Here is a 27,095-nt window from a genome sequence, read left to right as displayed (position 1 = left end):
AGGGGTTAAGTGTCTTGCTCAGGGACACATTGGTGTCTCACAGTGGATTCGAACCCGGGTCTCTCACACCAAAGGTATGTGTCTTATCCATTGCGCCACACCACATTAGTACATTAATGTTACATTTAAATTTTTTGGGATCCTTTAATACGTGAGTCTACTACAGTCTATTAATACTAGTAGTTGCAAAGTTACTTATAGTTACTAGAATGTCTAAAGTGGACCACTTTTTTTTATCTGTATCTTACACAAATATACAGCATGGCTTCAGAAAATTTGAAATATATCACACAAAGACATTTTATGGTGCTTCTGCATTCTTTTTGAAGCTTGAAAGATGGAGGCCAATTCACTGTAATTTCATGGAAAATTGCAATGAGTACCTTGATCAAAATTCTGAAAAAGTCATGGGTTTGCAACAACATAAATTAAGGTAAAATGATAACACAATTTTCATTTTGTGTTCAATGTTCCTTTAAGGAACGATATGCAAATAGTAGCGTCAAGAAGTGCCAAAACTGTGCTGCATGCTCCATCTCAAACTACAGAGCGTGTTGAACTTTCTTCAAGGGCTCTAAAACAGTGTTTATTTAAAGAAATCTCTCGGCCGCTGCTGAGTGTTTTGATGCTATTCTGTTGGAAAAATCTCTGTAGCCAAAGCTCTACTGCATGTCCCAGTTTGACACTAAGCTCAATCAACATCATCCCGGAGCCGCATGAAACAACCTGGTGAAAATAGCTGCTCACACAGCACTGAGATAAATATTTTTGTACGGGAGGAATTTTCTACGAAGACGACTCTGGAGAGGTTGTTTGAGTTCATCGTGAAGTATGCGGTTGCATGTTTAAACATTTTGCACAATTATTTGCAGACTTGTCCTGAGTGCAGTTTCAGACTACTTTGCTGCAATGTTCACAAATGATGTGAGGGAGGCAAAACAAGAGGAAATTAAAATGGAGGGTGTTGATCCTGAGGCGCTGAAAGCACTGGTTCATTTTGCTTATACTGGTGAGTATCTACATTCCACTTGCGGACTTACTAGTAACAGAAGTGTGGCATCCACAAACAGATACATTTTTTTCGTTGATGCCAGTAGGCAAAACACTATTTTACAAACACAAACTAACTGTTTAACATATTGCACCAGTTAAACATAGCATTTTATTCCTAGAATAATTCTGAAAAGTTTCCTGCATATTTGAGTATTTTCTCTAAATTTGCAGGAGTCCTGGAGCTAAAAGAGGAGACAATTGAAAGTCTTTTAGCTGCTGCTTGCCTCCTCCAGCTCTCACAAGTTATTCAGGTCTGCTGCAACTTTCTGATGAAACAACTGCACCCATCCAACTGCCTGGGGATCCGTTCGTTTGCTGATGCACAGGGATGCATGGATCTTTTGAATGTCGCTCACAACTACACTATGGTAGGACCTGGCATACAAAGTAGCTTGTCTAGGATAAATGATAAATTAGCTATAAATAGCGCTAACATTTGTCCTGACTGCTAGTTGCTGACCTTTTACAGTAATTTTCATAGTCGTAATTGTAGAATTACAGTTAAATAACGCCTGTATGTTTTCACAGTGAATGGGAGTTGAATGATTATGATGGTTGTAGAATCTCAATGATTATCTGAGTCTGCATTACAGTAAGCTCATGCATATTTACAGATTAACTAGTATAATGTCTAGAGTACAAGCTGGCGATGTTCCCAGCATGCACTCTGGCATGAATAAATTATGCAGTTTCATTGTTTTACTATTTGCCGGTTTATATTACTGTTGCTTTTGACTTATTTTGTAATGTACAGATGCATTTAAATTTAGGCTTGTTGATTGTCAGAATAATAGATTTTTTAGTATGTATATTATTGGCCACTATTACATTGGCTGGAGGAAAATGTAATATAATTAAATTAAATGTCCCAATTATCTTAAATTATATTTCAATATTTATTCATCTTTCAAATTCAAATTTCTGTTATCATAGAAAATGACACTGCTATCACAGTACAATTCTAGACATAGTATTTTCATGTAAGAAACAACTGCTAAAGTAAGATGTCTTACTCAAAAGGAGAAATGTATCCTAGAATATCCAAGCAGCTCTTTTCCATACAAAGAAAGTTAAATGGTTATCAGAACTGTCAATCCCCAAAACATTTTTTGCTCTGCTTGACCACTCCAGTTTTCATTGTATGGAAGATAGCAGCATGAACATTCTTCTCAACGTCTCCTTTTGTGTTCCATCAACCAAACTAAATTCATAAAGGTTTGAAGCAACATTAAGGTGGCAGAATTTTCATTTTGAGGTAAACTTTAAAATAAAATCTTGTCAACTTTTTTCCTGCATATTGAAAAACAGGAAATAGCCTACCACAAGTTTTAAAACCTAGTCACTGGCATAGAGAATTCCAAGCATAAAATTACTTGATGTGACATTTTGTATCTCAGCATGCGGTCAGTCTAAAGGGGTGTGCAGAGCTCTTTGATGTGTGAGAAATATAGCAAAAGCAGCTTTGGTTAAATAATGCCAATACATTAAGTATTCTCAGGAGCCCAAGGATCCACAGAGCACATTTGCTTGATGGACATTTCTCTGCCCAAGTGCGGAAACAACTTAGGAAGATAGCCGTTATCTCCTGAAGGACATCTGCACAGGCTGTTTACAAAGGGCTTTCCAGAGTAGAGAGGTTAATCTAATCGGAGAACACAAGCAGAAAATTTCCTGTTCCATCGCTTCGGTAATGAACACAGCGTTAACAGAGCTTCCTGGTTTGCTTGCTGTGGTGTTTAGATTAAACATTTATTTTTTAGCTTGTTTATTCTCGTTTCTGTCTCATCCTGACATTACAACTTTTTTGTGTGTGTGTGTGTGTGTGTGTGTGTGAAGCTGCAGTCTTACATGGGTTAATGTCTCAGTTCAAGACATCTATGGCCTGTAGCATGCTGTCAATGTATTTTCTTTTGAATGTAAAAGGGAGATTCATTTGCAGTCACAAGAGGAAAAGCATGTGCAGAATAAAGCAACTGAGACAACGCTTAGATAAATGACTGACAACACAAACACTGCTCTTTCCCCTCATAAATACATTAGATTTGGCGCAACCCATTAAATTCTCACATCCTCCCTTACAATTTAATCCATTTAGATCTTACGGAGCCTTGTGCCTCTCACACTAATATTGCTGCAGGACCTGTTACTTGCTGTTCAGTTTAATGCCCTTGCCTGAAATATATGCCCTGAGAGGCCTTTAAATAAATGTTTGCAGTGAAACAGAATTAATGTATTCAATTAATTGCCAGGGTGCTTGTGATGGTAATTGCGAATAATGAATCTATATCAATGTCACCAGAAGAAGTAGGGTTTAAATCTATATTGAGGAGGGGCTGAAAATCAATGCATGGTACTCATTTAATTATGTGTGTCTGAGCTAAGCTCCGAGAGCCCAGGCACGGCTTTAGCAGGGATGATGCTGTTTAGATCTGATTAATGATCAATAGGATGTTTACTACCCTTATTTGCAACATAATCAATGGGGATTACTTCTGATGCACAAAGGAGACTCTGGAAGTGCCATAAGTAATGAACAAGCTTGTTAGAGAGATTTCCGGCATCCTCTTCACTTGCTACAAGTTGATCCTTGCAAAATGCTTTTATCAGAGAGCAACTCGGATGTCCTTGTGGACGCATTGGAGCAGATCATTATATCGCTGATATGACATATTTTTAAACATTTAGTATATTCTCAAAAATGCATCATTCAAAACAAAGATGTTATATTTTGTGTCAGTGCCATCCACTTGTTAAGTCGTGACATATCGAATACTCTTCCAGGTCCAAACCTCTACTCCCTTTCAAGTGAAAATACTATCTTAACAGTAGTATGTGAGCGCTAATCATTCATATCACTATTTTAAACGAAGCTTTAAAAAAATTATAATCATGCTATGCACTACACTCTCCAGGCTCACAAACTCCAATATTTTTACGACTCCTGGAAAAAATGTATCACTGAGATTACAGTAAAGGGATTACACTTTATTTCGATAATCCATTTTTGAACATTCTACTAATTTTGCAACTATGTACATGTCAGCCAACTCTCAGTAATTTACAACTACTTGTCAACTAACTCTCATTAGAGACTACTAGGTTATAGTTTTAGGGTTAGTAGAAAAAGTTGTCGTGTAGTTGTAAAGTTACTTGTAGTCAGTAGAATGTCTATTGGGGAACCATCAAAATAAAGTGTTAGCAGATATTAAAGGGGACCTATTATGCCCCTTTTTAAAAAGATGTAATATAAGTCCCAAGTGTCCCCAGAATGTGTCTATGAAGTTTTAGCTCAAAATACCCCACAGATAATTTATTATACCATGTTGTAAATATATTTCATTTTTGAGTGGAATGAAAAACATGCTGTTTTCGTGCATGTATCTTTAAATGCAAATGAGCTGCTGCTCCCCACCCCGCTGTCCAGAAGAAGGCGGAGCCTGTACGAGAAAACTGCGCCTCGGATACTCTGCCAAAAACAAAAAACATCTGTTTGGTTTTGATTATCATTTCTATCGTGGTCACGCTCATGTGACATTGCACTTCTTCTTCATAATGACAGTTTTTTATTTGCATGCATTTTAAAGCCATATCATTTTAAACTTCTGATGGTTTTCTGAGCGCACACATCCGAAGCATGCGCACAGAAATCTCGATGTCAGACGGCGCATCACGTTAGTATTAAACCAAGTTCTCTTTCACGTCTTATTGCGCTTAAACTTTAAATACAGACAAGGTTATGTCAAAAACACACAAAGTTCACATAAACACAGTCGGTTATGTCTGTGAACATAAACACCAGGGAAAGAAATTGCATGTGTATATTAGATCTGTGTATTAAAGTGAAAGCAGCGTAATATATAGTACCCACTGCTATATGCTGTTAATATGAATCAAACAACAAAAGAAAAATAGAAAATCACTCACTGCTCTTGATTGAATAACTTTAGTAGCTTTAATAAGAATACATTTCTTACTTGAGTGGGTGGATTTTTACTATTATAGGGTGGTTGTACACATACTGCCGACACACATTTATTTTCAAACACCATGTGAAATTTTATTTTGCACAATAGGTCCCCTTTAAGCAGACAGTCTACTAAAACTCCATTGACTGCTATTGATAGTAGAATGACTATTGAGAAAAAAAAAGGTTCACCCGGTATGGCGATAAAGATTAGGATCATGAGTTTTTGGTAGTACTACAGCACATTAGTGTATATAAGTTTGCGTTTGGAATCTGAAGAAGTGTTTATTGTACAAGTGGTTACTTGTAACGTCAGACTTAACTGGATTGCTGCATTAGACACAGCGAGAAAACATTTAAATATTTAAAATCATAAAATATAACTGATATTTTAAATAGGCCAAAATAAATCTATTTTGGATTTGTACGTGTAGTTCAGGACTTGCAATTAATGTCTCATTGCATTTATCAGTGTCTCACAGATTTATAATATAAGCAAATACAATTGCTTAATATTTCAGGAACACTTTCTAGAGGTCATTCAGAATCAGGAGTTCCTCCTGCTACCCACAATGGAAATTGCCAAGCTTTTGGCCAGTGATGAAATCAATGTTCCAGATGAAGAAACGATTTTTCAAGCACTGATGATGTGGGTTCGCTATGATGTGCAGCCCCGGCAGCAGGATCTAGGAGTGTTACTGGCGTATATTCGACTCCCCCTTTTACCGCCACAGGTTTGCCAATAACATGCATATGAGACTATTGGTCGTTTCATACAATTTGAATGTAATACCTAAAACCCTAATCTAATATTTAAATGTTATTCGTCAACATTCCACTCATTTTTCTGTTGGATGTTAATGCACTGTTTTCTTGATTTAGCTTCTTGCTGATCTGGAAAACAATAAGATGTTTTCAGAAGACCTGGAATGCCAGAAGCTCCTGATGGAAGCCATGAAGTACCATCTTTTACCAGAGCGCCGTCCCATGCTACAGAGCCCAAGAACCAAACCACGGAAATCCACTGTTGGATCGCTCTACGCTGTTGGAGGGATGGACGCCTCTAAAGGTGGACCATTATTTAGCTCTTTCCTGACTTTTCTTATAGCAGTATCTCTCATTGCCATAAAATAGATATTTTTTTGTACACAGGATGTTCAGCAGAATTCAAGTCATTATCTATTTGATTTTGTCTCTGAGAGACTTTTTGTCGCTGACAGCTATTAGCAGTGCAGCATGCAAATCTACAACTAACAATAAACTAAGAGTCTGTCTACATTTAGGGTCTACAACAATAGAGAAGTATGACCTTCGCACAAACAAATGGATCCAGGTTGGCATCATGAATGGGCGAAGACTTCAGTTCGGTGTGGCAGTGATCGACAACAAACTCTATGTGGTAGGAGGAAGGGATGGGCTCAAGACCTCTAACATGGTGGAGTGCTACAATCCAATCACTAAAGTGTGGTCCACCATGCCTCCAATGTCAACCCACAGACACGGATTAGGTGCGTTCTTTGAATGCTTCAGATATTTGTGTAATCTTATTACACAGCATGTTCATATATTAACAAGTTACATAGTAATATTCACTATCTGCTTCTGTTATTGACACAGTATGAAATATTCTGAAAAATCTTTTATTTTTTATTTTTTTAATGGAATATTTTGCAGAACCTTCAGACAAACAAAAAACAAAACAAAAAAAAAACTGTTTTTGTTGAGTATCATTTGATACATCAGACTTTTATGACTCATATATTATGATAAATGAGAATATGGAACTCACATTTGAGGAGGCAAAACAACAACAACAACAACAACAACATCAAAACAGGCCCAAACGGAGCAAAATGTGCAGAAAACTTCTTTCATAAAATGAATCTAAATATCATTTGTCTCTCTATATCTCCCAATAATGTCTCAGTAATATGATATTTAAATGTTTAGTTTTATGATCAAAGCTTTGTAGTTTTTAGTGTAGGGAAACAACATTTAAATATAACTTCTGTAAAGAGAACAGAAACGACCTCACATTTATAACGCCATTCTGTATGCTGTGATTTATAAGGCTTTGCTCATGATTATTAATGAAGCTAGTTCACCCGGTAGGCCTAACTTATTAACTGAAAGGAATACATTGCTAATCAGCTGTTAAAGAAGAAGAAATACTATTATTATGAGGGTAAAGTTCATACATTAATATTTAGGAATTTATTAAGCCAATTTGCTTTAATTTCCATGTAAGGGATAGGTGCATTAGGGAGTAATTTGTAGAGGAGATAAGTAACACAACTTGAACCTGTTATATTGAACAACGTTTTCTGTTGGACAAAAATAAACACCTCCTCTCAAGTCTAGTTTAGTGATTGGGTGATTTTGAAACACAGCTCCATGAAGCTTTGAAGCTTTATTTCAAATGGTTCAGAGGGTGTATCGAACTAGAAAAGGCACGTGAGTTCAGCAACTTAATGATTTGTAGATTACATTTAATAGATTACACTTCCATGAAAATATTTGCAATTAGTTTGCAAAAGGTGGCATTAAAGCCTACATGTTTTGGCTGTTATTGTTGCATTTACAATATCTTGACCAGCAGGTGTCGCCACCATTAGGTCCTCTTTAACATGTTTAGAACAGATGAAAAAAATTAAAAAATTAAAATTAAAATTGCAGTAATACTGCTGGCTTTCTTGCCATTGAATCTTACTTGTGAACGTTGATAATTTAAGCACCAAATACACTAACCTAAATTGACAATTGAAATTGATTAGAAAATTAAGTGTATGTGTTATACACTAAAAGCAAGCCTTATTGCTGCTCAACTATTTCAATAAGATGGGACATAATTGAAATTGTGACTTTAACACCCATGCATCAGGAAATAACTATAAAAATAACCGGGTGGTCACACATCAAAACAACCGTGTAAATTAATAAAGGCAATCTGGGCTGTCCATAAAAATGTTATATGAAAAATATGGCAGGTAATTTAAACTCGTAGATGAGAAAATGTATTGTACAATAATCCCATAAAACTGACACTCAAAGGTTGCTCATTGAGGTCTATAAAGTGCACTGCAATATCAGAAACAAAATGTCGGTCAAGAGACGATTTATATGTCAAGCCCCCAAAAGCGACAGCCAGAGATTTATAATAGAAACATGAGGGACCTTTTCTGTAAAGGGGGCAGCGAGATGCACCATGAATACTTAATGCTTACCACAGCGTCTCAGGGCTCTCATCCTCAGAGTCAGACCGGAAGAATGTCTTTAGCTACTGATGAAGTGCTCCTATGGAAATTAAATCCATAGTATTGCCATTTGAATTTTGCCATTTGCCAGTTTCACTACAATACAAAGATAAGACAGACAATTAATATTGGATTGTGCATTTGTCGAATGTATGCCGTGCACCACCAAAAGCTGAGCCCAGAGTCTTTCTCTTTACTTGTTTTATTCATTTATTTCTTCAAAAAGGAATTGCTGTGCTGGAGGGGCCCATGTATGCAGTGGGAGGCCATGACGGATGGAGCTATTTGAACACAGTAGAAAGGTGGGACCCCCAGGCGAGGCAGTGGAATTATGTGGCCAGTATGTCCACCCCGCGCAGCACTGTCGGAGTCACTGCTCTCAATGGAAAGTAAGGAATTCATTTGTTCTTATTTTCTTTTGTAGGATTGTTGTGCTACCATATACACTTTTAAAAATCGCTGTTCCTTACAGAATAACTGAAAAATCTAAATTCAGACAGGGGATACTACACTATATTACTACTGTAGTAATATTGTAATATGTAAAACATTTTAATTTGGAATTTAATTCACAAAAAAAAAAAAAAATTCTATCAGCAGCAGTATACAGTATGTGCTGTGGCTGATCGCTTTCCTCCATGGATTCTCCTCATGATGAGGTCTGAATTAGGTTCGGTATCCAATACACTGCGTAACCTTGTACAGCCAGACGGGAGTTAATAGGCTCTGAGACCAAAGCATCTCTAGTGTCTTTTACATTAAAGTCAATTGAGTGGCAGGCGAGCTGCTGTTAGCTTTATCCAAAAAAAAAACACAGAGGCTGGTTTTGAATCTAGCAGAACATTGACTGATGACTGTGACCAGGTCAAAAACAAACCCTTCAAGCCTACCTCTAGAGCCCACTGTCCTACTTTTCAAAGTAATTAATTGATCAGTCTTTTCAACAGAACAACTTTTTGAATCTCTGTAGGACAGGGATTGTCAGCCTCGTCTGACCCAGGGATCTCTCGCCAAGACTCTCTGCAAACCCAAGGTCTCCCTGATATAAAACTGCTCGAAATTATTAGTAACATTGTAAAAGTCCTTAGTAAGGTCTCTAAGGTCATCCAACCAGTGACTGCTAAATGTTCCCCAGGTTTGGCTAAAATTTAGAGATCATACTTTTGTCATTGCTCTACCAAAACTTTGGAAAAGCCTACTTATTTAAAAAAAAAAAAGTAAAGTAAAAATGCATTTTACTAATGCATTGTGATGTGTGTCTAAAACTGCAGGACTTTTTTTTTTTTTTTTTTTTTTTTTGTATGAATGTGGTTGGTTTAACTGCAGTGCAGCCTTGTGATAGGCTCACTTGATGTCTATGACATATGCAGGAAGAGCAAGTTTTGACATTTAGATAAAAGATTACTTCAATTTCTGTTTCAGGGGGCAAATAAAATCGCTCAATAAAAAAGTTCATTTCTGACTGTGGTGATGCAGGAGGGCAGTGGTCTGTAATTAATTGTAAACTCACATTCAGGGCTTCAGTTCACTCAACAGCCACCTTGGCAATGGCCCCTGGCAGCTATTTTCTATCTATGTAATAAGTACAGGCCATGTCTACTTTAAAGTCACCATGAATCAAAACTGACATTTCTTCAGCCACAAACAGCAGCAATAGCAAATCACAACGATCCAATGATCACATCAATTCCCGATGGACAAAATCACGTCCCACCCTACATTCTTTTTTTTCTTTTTTGAGAAGCCGTTTGACATGGATATACGTCACAATAGGGAAGAAAAGACCACAACTTCAGTTTCATGCTGACTTTAATGAGAAAACATTTTCTTTTTGTATCTACAAAACTCCAGTTTTAATAACATATGTTTCGATAACATATGCCAAACAACCAATACAATGTGGACAATTTTTATTGCAAGTATTTTAAGGTTGGTCTAGTAAAGTCATTTTCCTACTTGCAATAAAATTAAAGTCATTGAGCATCCAGTTTCACTCTGAAATACTTCACTGTACTAAAATAAAATAAGCTGCAAATGTTTTGTTTTTTTTATCTTTCTATATTTACAGGTTGTTTGCTGTCGGTGGACGTGATGGAAGCTCCTGTCTGCGATCAATGGAATGTTTTGATCCCCACACCAACAAATGGAGCATGTGTGCACCGATGTCAAAGAGGAGGGGAGGAGTGGGTGTGGCCACATATAACAGTTTCTTGTATGCAGTCGGAGGACATGATGCACCAGCTTCAAGCCATTGTTCTCGTCTGTCTGATTGTGTGGAGAGGTAAGCTACAATGACACAACATCTGGGAAGAAAGAAATCCAACACATAATTATCTTCATAATAATGACAACAACACCCCACAAAAGCAGGTTGTGAGTCTCGGCAGATAGTTACGGGTGCCAAGTACTATCATTTGCACATTTATTTGCAAATCTGGACACACCTTACTTCATTGTGAAATCACTGTTACCTTGTTATTGAGGAATGTGGTTGGAAGCCACAGTAGTTCAGTAATCTGGTGATAAACGCCTCCTGCTGGTGATGATTCGAACTACAGCCTCTACCAATGTGGAGTAAACCTTGTTAACATTATCAAATGTTAAATAAAATGGTGAAACAGTTGAAGAAAAAAGGCTCAGTGTCTAAAAGCAAATCATTTTGGAGCCAATGTATAAGTAAATAACTGAAATAAGTAGCTAAACCAAAATACAAATTACATTAAAAGACATTAATTAATGAACAAAGGCCATCAGAAACTTAAACGCATTACTCTACGTGTTGAAAGCACAATAGATTTCATTGTTGGAGATGATAATCATAGTCCTTGTGCTTTCAAAGGCTTCCACTGTCTAGATTACAGACTTAATGCTGTTTACATGCTCTGTGTAATTATCTCTCTCTTTTTTTTTTTTTTCAGTGGCTTATATTGAAAGTGCTTGCATTGTTTTTCTATTGTGTTGTATTTCGTCTCATATGTTCTGTACTGCATTCACAGGTATGACCCCAAAACAGACACATGGACCACAGTGTCCTCCCTGAGCGTCCCCCGGGATGCAGTGGGGGTGTGTTTGCTGGGAGACAGGTTATATGCGGTCGGAGGCTATGATGGTCAGACCTACTTAAACAGTGTTGAGTCCTATGATGCACAGAACAATGAATGGACTGAGGTGGGTGGATTGAGTCCATGTTTAAATCAGGCTTTACTGTTTGTTTTACTCACAATTTTCTACCTGATACATTTTTTAGAGCTTATCATAACTACAAAAATATATTAATTGTAAAAATACCCAAGGAGTTAAGATTTTATTGATTTATATGACTTTTCCAGTTCTTGAAATCCCACTTAAAATAATAATAATAATAAATAAATAAATAAATAGTGACCTGATTACACACTTTTTATTTTTCTTTAATTTTTTTTTCTCCTTTGGTGCTTGTTTACTTATTTATACAGATCCACAGAAAGTGATGTTGTCCAGACAGTACATTTCTGGTTGATTTTTCTAACCTTATTCATAGTTCCCTATCAGTCAGTCACATTCGACGTCACATCAGAACTGATGCAGTGGGTTCTCGACTGAGAGCCCAATTACATTTGAGTGGTAACAAAACAAGCCAATGCACATGCATTGCAACTCACTCATTCAAACTTTCGCTTCGGAGCCGAGCGGTTGAGACACACATTTCTTTTTGTGTGAGCTGACAAGAACGGGAAGCAGTTCTGAGTTGGAGAGACGCCGCATTCAACTGTGGTCGCATCTAAAAAATTACCTGCACAGCTAAATGCAGCGATTTCACCCCTGGGTGCTTCAACTATTAAAAGAGCAGCACCGCCCAGCCCAGGTTCCTTTCTTCCTGAAGGTGCATGAGGAGCTCACAAAGTCATGGAAGGCACCTTTTACTGCCAGAAGCCGCTTCGCTGCTTCCTCCGCTCTCACTTTATACCCGCAAAGTGCTGCCACCTTCCATTCAAGCCCTGTAAGTTCTCGGCCACACTTGCCGCCAAGGCTTACTGAACCTGGCTGAGGTGAAGGAGGCTGACAAAGTACAAACGCTTTCTCGACTCCTCCTTCTCCCAGGTCAGCCTTTTTGACGACACTGATGATGACTTTGCCCAGCAGTTCTCAGCAGTACAGAAGCAGATGGAGGCGGTCAAACACATCCTGCCCCAGCGTGATGCTGCTGCCCCCAGACAACCAGGGGCTGCCCCTCCGCCTGCTCTGCCTACATTTGCTCCGGTGCAGCCACAGCAGCAGCCATGTCTCAGGCCGCAACATCTAGATGCCCACAGGAAGGCTATGCAGCTCATCTCAGCCATCGCTAAACCCTCTAAATGGTCAGTGAAACACCATCCCTAAGACGGGTGACCCAGATTTCGAGGGAGTTGTTCTTTAAGAGACAGTGGGTGCACTGCTCCTTCCCCCGGGGGAGGGCCGGGTGGAGAATCTTCAGTTTTTTCGCCACAAGTCAGGAGTTTGTGTGGTTTGAGGACGCAATGCCTCCTAATGCAATTAGCCTTGACTATGCGATTCAGTTCGCTGGCATTCGCCACCTCAGTGGAAGTCAAGGATGCTCCTGTCCTGCATGCGGAGATTGCGGTCCTGCTGGTGAAGGACGCAATAGAGCCAGTCCCAGCGTAACAAAGTAAAAGTACTGTATTTTCATTAGAAATGTACTTGAGTTAAAGTGCCCACAGTTGTACTACTCTTAAAAGTACAAATTTTCCCCCAAAATTAATTCATGTACTGTAAATATAACAGAGTAAATGTACTTTGTTACTACCCACCTCTGCCTGATGGTGTGACGTCTCCAAGATGGCGCCTGTGTGTTTGGCTTGCCGTCTTTTGCTCTCGTGTTTCTTCTCTGGTTGTCTGCTGTGTCTTTAATCTACTGTACGCTTTTAGTATACGACTGTCAAGCTCTCCTAGACATCGACTTCACTCATTCACAAACTCTCACACCTTGGACGTGGACTGACCCTTCTACAAATCGTACGAATTGCCCAGAACGATCATCCCGCACGGTATCCGCAGGTGGCCGCTCAACATCTCGCGGAGAAAGTGAAGGAGGAAACGAGGAATCTGCGGAGGATACAACGCGAAACTGAGGAAACTGAGTCTCGCTCGGTGCAGCTCTGCTGCCTGGCGCCCGCTGGCTGCGGTTTACCGGTGGCTCCATCCTGTTTTTCCCCTACACCTGCGTCCTGTCGCTCGGGTTGATCTCCACAGAGCTGGCCTCCAGAAAATCTGCACTCATTGAGAAGAGCGTCTTCATCTCCTGTCACTATTCCTCTGCCTAAGATGGCATTAATAAACGCCCGCTCTGTGGTGAATAAGACCTTTTTATTAAATGACTTCTACTCATCTCATAACCTGGATTTTATGTTCATCACAGAATCCTGGATAAAGGTTGGTGATTTTAAAGGATAACTGTCGCCAAAATGCAACCTAGGGTCTTTTTGTTAATCTACCCGAGGCAAACTTCCGTTTAAAACCATAATTAGAATGGAAACGCCACTTTAAAGTTTGACCGTATTTTCAGTCAAATTGCGTTTTGAATGGGAGTGCTTGGGCCACTACTATGATAGCATCAAAAATCTTTATTTTTAAAACACTAAGAAGGCTCGACACAACATGAAACTTTGCTCAAAGTATCACCAGGGGCTCTACACATGAACTCGAGCATTGAGAACATTGTTTGTGTACACAGAGTTTACAAAAACATTTTGACTGTCAAAATACCAGCGGACACAGCTACTGTGAGTTGTTCTAAATCTTTCTTTTTAGTAAACTCTACACAGACAATGTTCTCGATGCTCGAGTTCATGTGTAGAGCCCCTGGTGATACTTCGAGCAAAGTTTCATGTTGTGTCGAACTTTCTTATTGTTTTAAAAATAGCGATTTTTGATGCTATCATAGTAGTGCCCCAAGAACTCCCATTCAAAAGGCAATTGACCGAAAACGAAAATACGGTCAAACTTAAAAGTGGCATTTCCATTCGAATTATGCTTTTAAACGAAAGTTTGCCTCAGGTAGATTAACAAAAAGACCCTAGGTTGCATTTTGGCGACAGTTATCCTTTAACACCCTTCTCAGAACTGGTTCCAGCTGACTGTAAATTTTTTTAACTCTCCTCGTCCGAATGGACGAGGGGGTGGGATAATAACAATTTAAAATAATTCTCTCTCCTCACGCTGCCAGCTTGTCCCTGTAACGGCCTTCCCCAGTTTTGAAGCTCAGCTTCTCCACCTAGACTGGAATAGTCCTGTCTGTCTAGGGGTGATATACCGCCCTCCACATTCTCCTAAGGATTTTATACGGCAATTTACTGAACTTATTGTCAATATTGCCACAAATTATGATTGCATTCTACTGGTGGGCGATTTTAATATTCATGTTTGCTGTTTGTCAAATTCCTTGTCGCAGGAGTTTCTTAATCTAATAGATGCTTTTAATCTATCGCAGTGTATCAAAAACTCTACTCATATTCAGGGCCTCACGTTGGATCTTGTACTCTCCTATGGGCTCGATGTCACTGATATTGTGTACTCAGATTTTCTGCTCTCCGATCATAAGCCTATTTTATTCTCACTGTCTCTTCCGGAGCTCTCTCAACTCACTATTGCACCTGTAACATTGTTGCGGTTCTACTCTCCACAGTTTAGCACAAACTTCGATCTGTGCTTTGCTGAACTATGCTCACACTTGCACTTGGATCAACCATTATATGACCTGGATGCGGATCAACATCTTAGCCTTTTAAGTTCTGCCTGGCTTAAGGTAGCAGATGTGACTGCTCCCCTTAAAGGAGATCTCCGGTCAATTTTAACATTGAGCTCATTTTTTTGTACATTTGGAGTGCTGTCAATACAGAGAACAACGACAAAAATCGGTGTTGCCTACACCGAGTTATTCTATTTTTAAAATTTGCACCCTATTGACTTCAATGGGGCAAGTAGTAAGCCTGCTTTTTAGCCTCTTAACATCCTTTAAGTGTCATTACAAGTGCACAGAAAATGTGAGTGATTCCTTCCGAGTGAACACGAGTGGATCTGACTGCAGTAGATGTTAGAGATATTAATAAAAATGAAGTTAATTCAGCCAGCGCTCATACCTTTGTTTACATCCTGTTTTCGGTGGAAGTCCACAGTAGTCGATTGTCGAGTTCACGCGCGTGATCATAGGTACTAAACCTATGCGCGTGAACTCGACAATCGATTACTATGGTCTTCCACCGAAAAAAGGATGTAAACAAAGGTATGAGCGCTGGCTGAATTAACTTCATTTTTATTAATATCTCTAACATCTACTGCAGTCAGATCCACTCGTGTTCACTCGGAAGGAATCACTCACATTTTCCGTGCACTTGTAATGACACTTAAAGGATGTTAAGAGGCTAAAAAGCAGGCTTACTACTTGCCCCATTGAAGTCAATAGGGTGCAAATTTTAAAAATAGAATAACTCGGTGTAGGCAACACCGATTTTTGTCGTTGTTCTCTGTATTGACAGCACTCCAAATGTACAAAAAAATGAGCTCAATGTTAAAATTGACCGGAGTTCTCCTTTAAGCCTCACAAGTGCAAACCAAAATCTGAACTGTGGCAAAACTCTTACACTCGTCACCAAAGACAAATTTGTAGAAAGGTTGAATGCAAATGGAAGCAGGACAGGCTACTTGTCTCATTCCAAATGTTCAAAGACTCTCTAACATCATACCAGAATGCTGCTAAGTCTGCGAAAGCTGCTTATTTTTCTAACTTAATTGAATCCAATCACTCTAACCCAAAGGTTCTGTTTTCAGTCATTCAATCTGTTGTAAATCCATCTGTTAACACATTGTCTGTTGCCTCAGATGCTCTATGTGAAGACTTAAGACTTAGTGTCTGCCCAGTAACTAGTAACTGTCCCTCCAATCTTGACACCTGCTTCTGGTTTTTGGGAGGTCTTTGATCCTATCAACCTCCAGACACTGAAGGATGTGACTGTCAAGCTCAAACCTTCATTTTGTCCTAATGATATCATTCACCCGAGATTTTTAAAATGAATCATTGATTCGGTTGGGCCAGGTATGGTATCTCTTATCAACAAGTGTCTCAAAACGGGCTCTGTTCCTGACAGTCTTAAAGTGGCTATCGTCACTCCACTGCTCAAGAAGCCTTCACTAAATCCTTCTGTTTAAAAAAAAAAAAATTGGCCTATCTCTGTCTCACCTTTCATTTCTAAGCTATTGGAGAAAATTGTGCTGGATCAACTCCAACACTTTTTGTCAAATAATTGTATCTATGAGGTTTTTCAATCTGGTTTTAGGACTGCTCACAGCACTGAGTCCACCCTCCTGAGAGTGTTTATCTCTCCACTGATTCCAGAGATACTGTAGGTCTTGTTATCTTAGATCTTTCGGCAGCTTTTGATACCATTGACCACCCTACTCTTTTATCTAGACTAGAGTCTTGGGTGGGTCTAAAAGCTTCTGTTCTGACGTGGTTTCAGTCATACCTGTCTGACAGAAAGTTTTTGGTAAAGATGGGTAATTTCTCCTGACTGGTGACTGAATGACTGAATCATTACCTTCACCTCTGATCTGTGGTCTTCCACAGGGCTCTATTTTGGCTCCTTCTCTTTTTTTCTCTCTACATTCTACCTCTGGGCGCTATTCTAAGGAAACATGGTGTATCATTTAATTTTTTTATGCGGACAACACCCAAATTTATATTCCAATCAAGAGAAACATCCCTGTCGCGATAAATTCTCTTCTGCTATGCTTAGAGGAGGTTAAAGCATGGCTAGCCCAAGATTTCCTCTTTCTAAATGAAGACAAGACTGAGGTCATTGTTTTCGGCCCAAATGAAAATTCTCAGTGTATAAGCCCTGATTTAGAGAGTCTATCAGCTTTTAAATCCCCAGGAGTGCGGAACTTAGGTGTTCTGGTTGACCAGCCTTTAAAATTTGACAAACAAATTTAATCCGTAATCAGTTCCAGTTTCTACCAACTTCGTCTACTGTCCAAAATCAAAGACTTTCTCACTCCGAAAACTCTGGAAATGGCTGTTCATGCATTTATAACGTCTCAGCTAGATTACTGCAATTCCTTATATAGCGGTATATCAAGTTCTCAAATTGCTCGTCTTCAGTTAGTCCAAAATGCTGCGGCCAGACTTATTCATAAATGTTGCAAATATGACCACATCTCTCCGTTTCTTAAATCTCTACACTGGCTGCCAGAGAATAGATTTAAAAATTCTACTTTTTGTTTTTAAATCTCTACATAACTTAGCTCCTGCCTATCTCTCTGAACTTGTTCATCCTTACACAGCATAGAGGGGAGTGTGCATTTGCGGTGGCAGGGCCACGACTCTGGAACACCCTGCCTCTAGAGATTAGAACGGCCCCTACCCTGTCTGTCTTTAAGTCTCTATTAAAAACCTACCTGTTTTCTTTAGCATATTGATCTCTATTCTTAGGTTGGTTTTACTATTTTATATTTGAGTCTGATACTGTTTTGCCACTCCTGTCTTTCCATTCTATATTTGAGTCTGATACTGCTTTGCCACTTCTGTTTTACTATTTTATATTTGAGTCTGATACTGTTTTGCTACTCCGGTTTTTAGGTTGCTCTTAGGTTTGCTGCTTTTATTTGTGTTTTATGTGTTGTTATGCAGGTATTATTTTCTTATTATTTATCTGGTTGTTCTGTAAAGTACTTTGGTCAACTTAGTGGCTGTTGTAAATGTGCTATATAAATAAAGTGAACTTGAACTTGAACTTAACATTTGCAAGATTCTACAATCTCTGTGTGGAGCTGGATTCCTCCCAAGTACAAATGCAAAGGGAGTTTCCTCCAAGCATCCTTCGGCAGTCAGACACTGCGGAGGCGTCCAACGCTAAGCCTAGTACTCGTGTGCATGCCTGGTCGGTCAGCCCCTGTACTGGGCTAGATGCCCCGTTTGTTGTGATTGTATGTGGGGCCCATATGGGTATGAAATGGGCTGAAAAATGGGCTCCATATAGGTTTGTCCACGGGTTCCATTATGGCCCCATGTTAATTGCCCAGATGGATTTCATGCAGGATTGCACCTGCCACTAGGTGGGACCCTAGTGGTCAACATGCACAAGACCCATCTTGGTCCCAGCTTTATATGAGTATTCTTCCACGGTACAGTTTCCCTGTCAGTAAACCAGTGTCTTTCCCTGAGCAGATTCCACTCTGCCCCGTCTCTGCATTGGTAATGGTTCCATCCCTTTCTAGAAAGGACCTACCGCAGGGATCTTCCATATGTAGCACTGCCCAGAGGGTCAGTCCATATGTGTATTTCCACATGTTACCCCCCTATGGGCAGGGTATGGTCTCCGTAGTGTCCCTTTCCATCTGGATTCGGCACTCGTCCTAGGTGTTATTCAACCAGTCATGGTTGTATAGATTAAACAGAAAGGAACAGCAGCTATCGACCTTTCCCTTGGGAAGTGTGTCCTTCCGTCAGACCAAGTACAGATGCAACTTACACGCAAACTTGATTGAGTGAGTTGCACGCTGCCTTATATACCTCTATGTAGGGGTGTGGCTTGCCATGCAAAACTCATTGCCAATGTACATTGGCTTGTTTTGTTACCACTCAAAGGTGACTGGGCTCTCAGGTGAGATCCCACTGCATCAGTTAGTTCTGACATAACGTCTCCATTCCCTCCTTCGGAGAACGGGGGTTACATTAGTAACCAATATGTTTTAAGTCACGTGACTGGTGCGGAGACCTAGCAGGAAAAACATCCATAGAACTTCAGCACAGGCCTGTTAATTTTCCATCTCAAAAAAAAAAAAAAAAAAAAATTGTGAACAAAATCTGAGAAAAACAGCAGGACATTCTAAACCGCTTACACTGTAAAAAATTTGTAACACTCCCAAATCAAAAATTTCAATTGACCGATAACATCTACATTTTTCAATTGGCCCAAGTGAAATTCTGTAAATTCTAAAATTAAATGTACAGATTTTCACTTGGGCCAATTGAAAAATGTAGATGTTATCGGTCAATTGAAATTTTTGATTTGGGAGTGTTACAAATTTTTTACAGTGTAAATTGAAAAACACTTAGGCCTGGTTTCACAGACAGGGCTTAGATTTGAGCTAGGAGTAGGCCTTAGTTAAATTTGGACATTTAAGTTACTTATATTTTACTAGTTAAACTAAAACTGCCAGTAGATAGTGTAAAGTCTTAATTAGTGAGTCACTGAATCATTTGATTATTTCAAAAGGACTGATTCATTCAAGAATGAAGCAAGTGATTGGTCACTTTATGAAAGAGTAATTTAATCATTACCTCAACTTAAATTTTATTAAACAATATCACATTTGCAATTCTGCTAATATACAGGAAAACCAGCACTAATGATGTTGTTATTCATTCACTGATTGTAAAACTATCTGCGTTTTCAGCAAAAAAAGAAAGAAAAAAAATCTAGTTTTATGTTTCTAGTGTTTTTTTTTTTATTTTATTTTATTTATATTTTTTTTTTACAGTGTACTCACTTACAATGGAAGTAAATGGGGCCAATTAATAAAGGATTCACAGAAAGCAGAAATCTAAAGCATATCATTTTATGACTTGTATATTAATTTAGCTGTAAAGTTGCTCTCTTATTTGTATGATCAGTTTAGTGTTTTAGATGTTACATTGTCACTGCAGTAAAAGTTAACTGGTTATAACAACACAGAAAAAGTTAGTGATTTTATTCCACAGTAAAATCATGTTAAAGGGATAGTTCACCCAAAAATGAAAATGATCACATGATTTACTCACCCTCAAGTCATCCTAGGTCTATATGACATTCTTCTCTCAGACGAATACAATCGGAGTTATATTTAAAAATGCCGCTCTCATAATGGCAGTGAATGGCTGTTTCTGTTTTGAAGTCCATAAAAGTGCATCTATCCATCATAAAAGTGCTCCACACGGCTACGGGGGGTTAATAAAGGCCTTCTGAAGCAAAGCGATGCATTTGTGTAAGAAAATAATTCATATTTAACACGTTACAAAGTCAAATTCTAGCTTCCGGCCAAACAGCCAAACACAATCTACTTGCACCTAAAGCGCAACTTACCTCTTTATTATGATAATAATAATATTTTATTATGGAAATATTATGACGTCAGAAGTAGCGTAGAGTGTCAAGGCATTGTGTAAATATCAGCAGTACGTCACATTACTCGCATAAGTTGCGCTTAGACTTAAGTCGAATCCGTATGTTTGTTTGGCTGGAAGCTAGTTATTTTTAATTGACTTTTCTTACACAAACACATCGCTTCGCTTCAGAAGGCCTTTATTAACCCCCCGTAGCCGTGTGGAGTTCTTTTATGATGGATAGATGCACTTTTATGGACTTCAAAACAGAAACAGCCATTATACCATTATAAAGCTTGGAAGAGCCAGGGCATTTTTTTTATGTAACTCCGATTGTATGCGTCTGAAAGAAGAATGTCATATACACCTATGACGCGAGGGTGAGTAAATCATGGGATCATTTAAATTTTTGGGTGAAATATCCCTTTAACATGCATATTGTTTTTGTCTTGTGGCTATAATTTTGAAACCGAGTATTTTAGCTTTTATGCATTGGCCCCATTGTATTGTGCTGCAAGTTCACTGAACCTCACTGCAAGCCAGATTTTTGCTTTTTTTTTAAAGGAGGAGCAATTCAAAATTAATATGTATGTTATTATGCCACAAGGACTGTCAGTTAAACTTAACTTGTATTGAACTGAAATACTCCTGAATAAATCTTAGCTGCCCATAGTTTTACCAACCATGTCGTGTGCTCAAAATAATAATAAATCTTGAACCTAGAAATGTTCTAGAACATTGGATTATGTCAAAACAGTCAGCTTTGTGAATATTCTTTCAATGTGTGCATGATGTGCGTCTGTGAACAGGAAGTGCAAGCATTTCCTGCCATTCATCTGTTTTTCACTGTGTCATAAGCCACTCTTTCCTTAGCCAGTCTGCATTAGAAACACTCTATTCAAGTCTAGTTTGCCTCCTGTCTGAGCTTCCCATGGCTCCCTCTTGCTCTCTCTTTCCAGCTTCATAATATTACCTGAAATGGGCTGTAAGTAGACAGAGTGTGACTGAGAGCACTGCGGAGGAGGGAATTTGCTGCGGTCAGACACTGGTCATTAACCTCTGTCTCTTGTTATTCCAGGAGGTTCTTCTAAACATCGGGAGAGCTGGGGCCTGTGTGGTGGTCGTGAAACTGCCTTGAAGGCACAGAGTCCCTGGACTTTGACCTCAAAAAGGCGTGCAATGTCAACTCTTGGAATGCTCTTTTCACGTAGTACAGAAAGTTCATCAAAGCTATCGTCAATACTGGATTCAACTAACTAACAACCGTGTGCAGTTCACTCTATTTTTGCTCAGATATTTCAGCACTATTAGAGACTGGGGAAAAAAAATGCTTATAAGATTTTACTTAACTGTAATAAAATTATATAAGAAAATTTCACATTTTATATTGAGAAAAAAGAAAGAATACTTTTGAAAATGTATCCAGGCTGATTTTTTTTTTTTTTTTTTTTAGATAGAACTTTTCATTTTAGTATTTACATCTTGTTAATTTCATCCAACATTTTTGACATTCTTCTATCTTTTAACTATATCAAAATCAAATGTATTTCAAAGACAGCAGCATACTTGTTTACTTGTGCAATTTTGTGGAAAATGTATTTTGATCTTAGAAACACAATTTTAAAAACCACTGTGAATACTTCCAGTTGTATACTTGCAACAAATCATCCTGGTTTACCCAAAATGTTTGTAGACACTCACTCATGCAATTCTCATCCGAAGACACATTTTGTCTGAGACTAGGTTCAGCACGAAGTTACTATAGAAGCAAAAAAACTAAACAAATAAACAAAAAACACCAAAGTAATTAGTACGTGTTGGTAAGTCATGATTTTAACGGTAATAAGGTTTACAGTAGAAAATATACTATTATATCATATTGATATTTCACCTTTATGTAAAGGTTTTGTAATTTGTATTGTATATAGTCCCTGGTCCAGTGTAAATTATTATCATAACATATTGGCATGCTACTTCAATATGTTTGAATTCCATTTTTAAATATTTTAAAGACCTCATGAAATCACTTGCCAAACAGTTTTGTGTTGAAATGTTCCCTATTTTAACTGGACATATTCATATTAAATCGGCTTAAGTTTTGTCACTGCCATGAAAATGTAAAATTTGTATATCTGCCAAAAGATCATTTTGTCTGCGTTTACAAGTACAAGTATAACTTCAAAGCTTACAGACATGGACTAAATGCCACAAAGCTCTTGGTTTCATGGAGTCTTTAACCATGACGTCATTAAAACTGTTATATAAATTCTTGCTTTGTGATGTACTGACATTCATTTGTTGTTTGACTGCCATAATGTTTTATTGAAGAGCCTCATTACCTGACTTAACTGGAATGTAACATGCTGATCAAGAATAAGTTTACTAGTGTGACGCATTAGTAATACAGAAAATGCTTTCGTTGACTTTTTCATTGTTTTATATGGCATGCTGAAGAAACGTAGAAATAAAAAAGTTATTCTCTTTCCTGAGTATTTCCATGGCGTATACAATCTGAATAGGCACTGCATGTCCTGCATATGCTGTTTCAAGCCCCCTTTTTTATTTTTTGTAATACTCCAGTGGCCTCCAGTGGTTGTCTCTTGTACAGCATTTGATGCATATTGCCTGAGCTGTAGTGTCTGTTAGATGTCTTGTATCTAAGACATCTAACAGACACTACTGTCTTGAAACTAATAATGAATTCTATCTGAAAATGAAAATGCGACCACTGAAACAAGTCACTAAGTATCACTACCACAAAGATTAACCATGTCATCTGCAACAAAATGAACATGTTACCAACAGTCTGGCTACTTTCTTTATGCTAAACATTATGGATTTGAAGTCAAAATCTAACAATAACAGCAAGATGTTCAATACATCAGTTCAGTACTACAATGGTCAATACATCTAGTACATGGGTAGAATCATTATTCTACATGAAGGACATAACTGAATCAATATGAAATTAAAAGAGGCAATAGCATTTCAATCAAACAGGCCCAGAGACTTAGGAGGTTCACCTAAGTGGTCCAAGGCTAGAAAGAAAAAACCTGAATTGGTGCAGTGTAACCTTTAAAAAAATTAATGTGTTATTTGTTGATAGTCTGAAATGTCACGAGATGAAAGTGATGCGAAAGGACAGAGCAATGTCCAAAGCCAGATTGTATCTGATAAAATGGATAGATTGCAATCATATTCTTTGTTCTCCAACAGAGCAAGAGCAAAACAAAGACTGAACATTTCAAAGGGAATACAAATTTATTATTAATGCAACGCAATTGCTGCAGCACATCAGAAGACGGGTGGAGAGGGGTTGCAAAAGGCTAAAACGGCTGCAGGTGTTGTTTCAGTCCCACCAGATGTTGGAAATGGCAATATCTGAAAAGCCTTCTGAAATTACCTGACCTCCGGTTCATGGAAAGCTGTGTCTGTTTCATCCAAGCAGGAACTGAGAAATCAATGCCAAGACCTCTGAATGAAGGTAAGAAAGTACAGACCCATATATATTCCACTCACAACATTTCAAGTTTCATCTGTTGTATTAGTATTAGCAACTTTCTAATTTGGAGAATATTTACTTTACTTTCTCTGTAATCACAAAACTTAATAATAATCTGTCACAAATTAATTTCATCTTGCAAAAAAATACTGCAAGTGTGATTTTGTTGGACATTACATAAAAGTAATCTACGCTCCTGTCGATATCACTGGGACCATCAAATTACTTTGCATACTTATTGCAGAGCTCAAATAAAAATTCAATATAAACACGACAGTCTGGACTAGATCCAGTAAAAGTTGCAGCAGACCTTGCAATGACTTACAGTGAGACAGACTCAACCTGGCTCTAAAGAACATGGTTTTACATTTTAATGTGTATGCATAATTGTGTGTTTACAGCAGATGGTGCTGTTGCACTTCTAGTCCCATTGCTTAAAAAAAAGCCATCTCTGTCTCTGCTATGAACAATAAATGCCAACTTGCATAAACTAGGTCAAGGGCAGGTAATTGAGATAATAATGCTGCATAATATTAGATGAAATATGAAGAAATTATATATATATACACTCACCTAAAGGATTATTAGGAACACCATACTAATACTGTGTTTGACCCCCTTTCGCCTTCAGAACTGCCTTAATTCTACGTGGCATTGATTCAACAAGGTGCTGAAAGCATTCTTTAGAAATGTTGGCCCATATTGATAGGATAGCATCTTGCAGTTGATGGAGATTTGTGGGATGCACATCCAGGGCACGAAGCTCCCGTTCCACCACATCCCAAAGATGCTCTATTGGGTTGAGATCTGGTGACTGTGGGGGCCATTTTAGTACAGTGAACTCATTGTCATGTTCAAGAAACCAATTTGAAATGATTCGAGCTTTGTGACATGGTGCATTATCCTGCTGGAAGTAGCCATCAGAGGATGGGTACATGGTGGTCATAAAGGGATGGACATGGTCAGAAACAATGCTCAGGTAGGCTGTGGCATTTAAACGATGCCCAATTGGGACTAAGGGGCCTAAAGTGTGCCAAGAAAACATCCCCCACACCATTACACCACCACCACCAGCCTGCACAGTGGTAACAAGGCATGATGGATCCATGTTCTCATTCTGTTTACGCCAAATTCTGACTCTACCATCTGAATGTCTCAACAGAAATCGAGACTCATCAGACCAGGCAACATTTTTACAGTCTTCAACTATCCAATTTTGGTGAGCTCGTGCAAATTGTAGCCTCTTTTTCCTATTTGTAGTGGAGATGAGTGGTACCCGGTGGGGTCTTCTGCTGTTGTAGCCCATCCGCCTCAAGGTTGTGCGTGTTGTGGCTTCACAAATGCTTTGCTGCATACCTCGGTTGTAACGAGTGGTTATTTCAGTCAAAGTTGCTCTTCTATCAGCTTGAATCAGTCGGCCCATTCTCCTCTGACCTCTAGCATCAACAAGGCATTTTCGCCCACAGAACTACCGCATACTGGATGTTTTTCCCTTTTCACACCATTATTTGTAAACCCTAGAAATGGTTGTGCGTGAAAATCCCAGTAACTGAGCAGATTGTGAAATACTCAGACCGGCCCGTCTGGCACCAACAACCATGCCACACTCAAAATTGCTTAAATCACCTTTCTTTCCCATTCTGACATTCAGTTTGGAGTTCAGGAGATTGTCTTGACCAGGACCACACTCCTAAATGCATTGAAGCAACTGCCATGTGATTGGTTGATTAGATAATTGCATTAATGAGAAATTGAACAGGTGTTCCTAATAATCCTTTAGGTGAGTGTATATATATATATACATTTTCCACACCCTTCTACTCACTATATGACAAACGATGCTTTGTGATTTGAAAAAAAAAAACAACAACAAAAAACAAAACAAAAAAAACACAAAGAGAGAGTCAGAGCATGGAGTTACTAAGAGTTACTTTTTGACATCCATAATCCATAAATGTTCACATTTTTCAAAAGTTCCATTGTTGGCTAATGTAAAGGCACTTTCACACCAAAGGTGAAATGAATAAGCCTCAAGTTAAAGGAAATGTAGTATACGTTACGTATGTATAACTCTCTGTAAATAAGGGTTTCACTTAGAAGTCTATTACTTTCGAGTTCTAGAAACGGAACTGCCATGGGTCTGCGGAATTTGCATAGCGTAACTCCGCCCGACCGCGTGGGTATAAAAGGAGGACGCCGTCAATCTCGTATCATGTTTTCCACTGAGGAGCCAAGACTGAACTCCAGACTGTTCCAGCGGTACAGCGGTTGTGGCAGAGGGACGTTCCCTTTCGTTCAGTCACAACGAGTTACGTCAGTGAATGACAAAATGGGGGTCCCAATTCAATCACGCCACAGCGGCTGTCTTCCACTGCCCTGCGCAAGACTGAGCTTCCTGTCGTGAGACTAGCACGGATGAAGGGCTAGGCTTAAAGCAGGAATACCAAGGTACACTGGGTGGCATTTCCCAGATGGAATATGTAACACAGCGCCTACCCGAGGGGAGGACTTAGAATACACATATGACCTGAGAGCGGGAAGCATATGGAAAACATATGGAGGTGTATGGAGGGAACTTGCTGAGGGAAAACATGTGCTCGGAGGAGGCTTACCGTGGAAATACACATGTGGGGGTCGCCCAACAGGGGAACCATGCACATGGTGCACCTAGCCAATCACGAGGGCTGATAAACCGGGCATGCACTCAGGTGATGGCATCAACAATGCAGGAGGAACTCAGGGTCTAAGGAGAACTCATCTGAGCGCACGTATCCAGTCCATGGAGTGGAATGGCGCAGCAAGCGATGACACTGAGCAGGTCCTGCTTACCGGCTAGTGGAAGCGAGTACATGAGAGGACACTGGCTCTAGAGATGATATAATCTCGCAAAAGTGTTGGGTGTCGTCCAGCCTGCAGCTCTACAGATATCTGTTAGTGAGGCGCCATGCGCTAATGCGCAGGAGGAAGCCACAATGCATGGTCGACCTTGCGATTGGTAAGCCAAGACAAGAGCGAGAGTGCCCGGAGAGTGAGGTCAGTGACAGGGGTGGAGGGTCATAGTATCATCCTCTAGGGCGCCAAATCTCACTGATGACGCCCGCGGGTTGCAGCGCGCAAGAGGGGGGTGTGGCCAGAGGATGCATCGTCGGGGCTTTGTTCCACACCGTCACCCTCAGGTCACCCTGGCCACCAGCTAAAGTATCACCT

General features: G+C 39.1%; 2 protein-coding genes across 3 annotated transcripts in view; both read left to right on the top strand.

Moving 5' to 3' along the window:
* The window catches only part of klhl4 (kelch-like family member 4), a 42,685-nt gene extending 19,810 nt beyond the window's left edge, over positions 1–22,875 (top strand). For both annotated transcript variants that reach the window (XM_084430329.1, XM_084430328.1), the window contains 9 exons: positions 873–1,009; positions 1,225–1,421; positions 5,539–5,751; positions 5,900–6,086; positions 6,301–6,525; positions 8,498–8,660; positions 10,340–10,552; positions 11,268–11,439; positions 21,465–22,875. In XM_084430329.1, the coding sequence (XP_084286455.1) occupies positions 873–1,009; positions 1,225–1,421; positions 5,539–5,751; positions 5,900–6,086; positions 6,301–6,525; positions 8,498–8,660; positions 10,340–10,552; positions 11,268–11,439; positions 21,465–21,524 (1,567 nt within the window). In that variant the 3' untranslated portion in view covers positions 21,525–22,875. The remainder of the gene's footprint in view (positions 1–872; positions 1,010–1,224; positions 1,422–5,538; positions 5,752–5,899; positions 6,087–6,300; positions 6,526–8,497; positions 8,661–10,339; positions 10,553–11,267; positions 11,440–21,464) is intronic.
* Positions 11,929–12,770, top strand: LOC311303717 (uncharacterized protein). Its single transcript, XM_084430332.1, has 2 exons — positions 11,929–12,250; positions 12,352–12,770. Exons 1-2 carry the CDS (start codon positions 12,056–12,058, stop codon positions 12,628–12,630), a joined length of 474 nt encoding a protein of 157 aa, XP_084286458.1. The 5' UTR covers positions 11,929–12,055; the 3' UTR covers positions 12,631–12,770.
* Positions 22,876–27,095: the final 4,220 nt, after the last annotated feature.

Source organism: Rutilus rutilus (genome assembly GCF_951802725.1).
Source record: "Rutilus rutilus genome assembly, chromosome: 14".
NCBI classification, from domain to species: domain Eukaryota; kingdom Metazoa; phylum Chordata; class Actinopteri; order Cypriniformes; family Leuciscidae; genus Rutilus; species Rutilus rutilus.
This window is presented reverse-complemented; position numbering and strand designations above follow the sequence as displayed.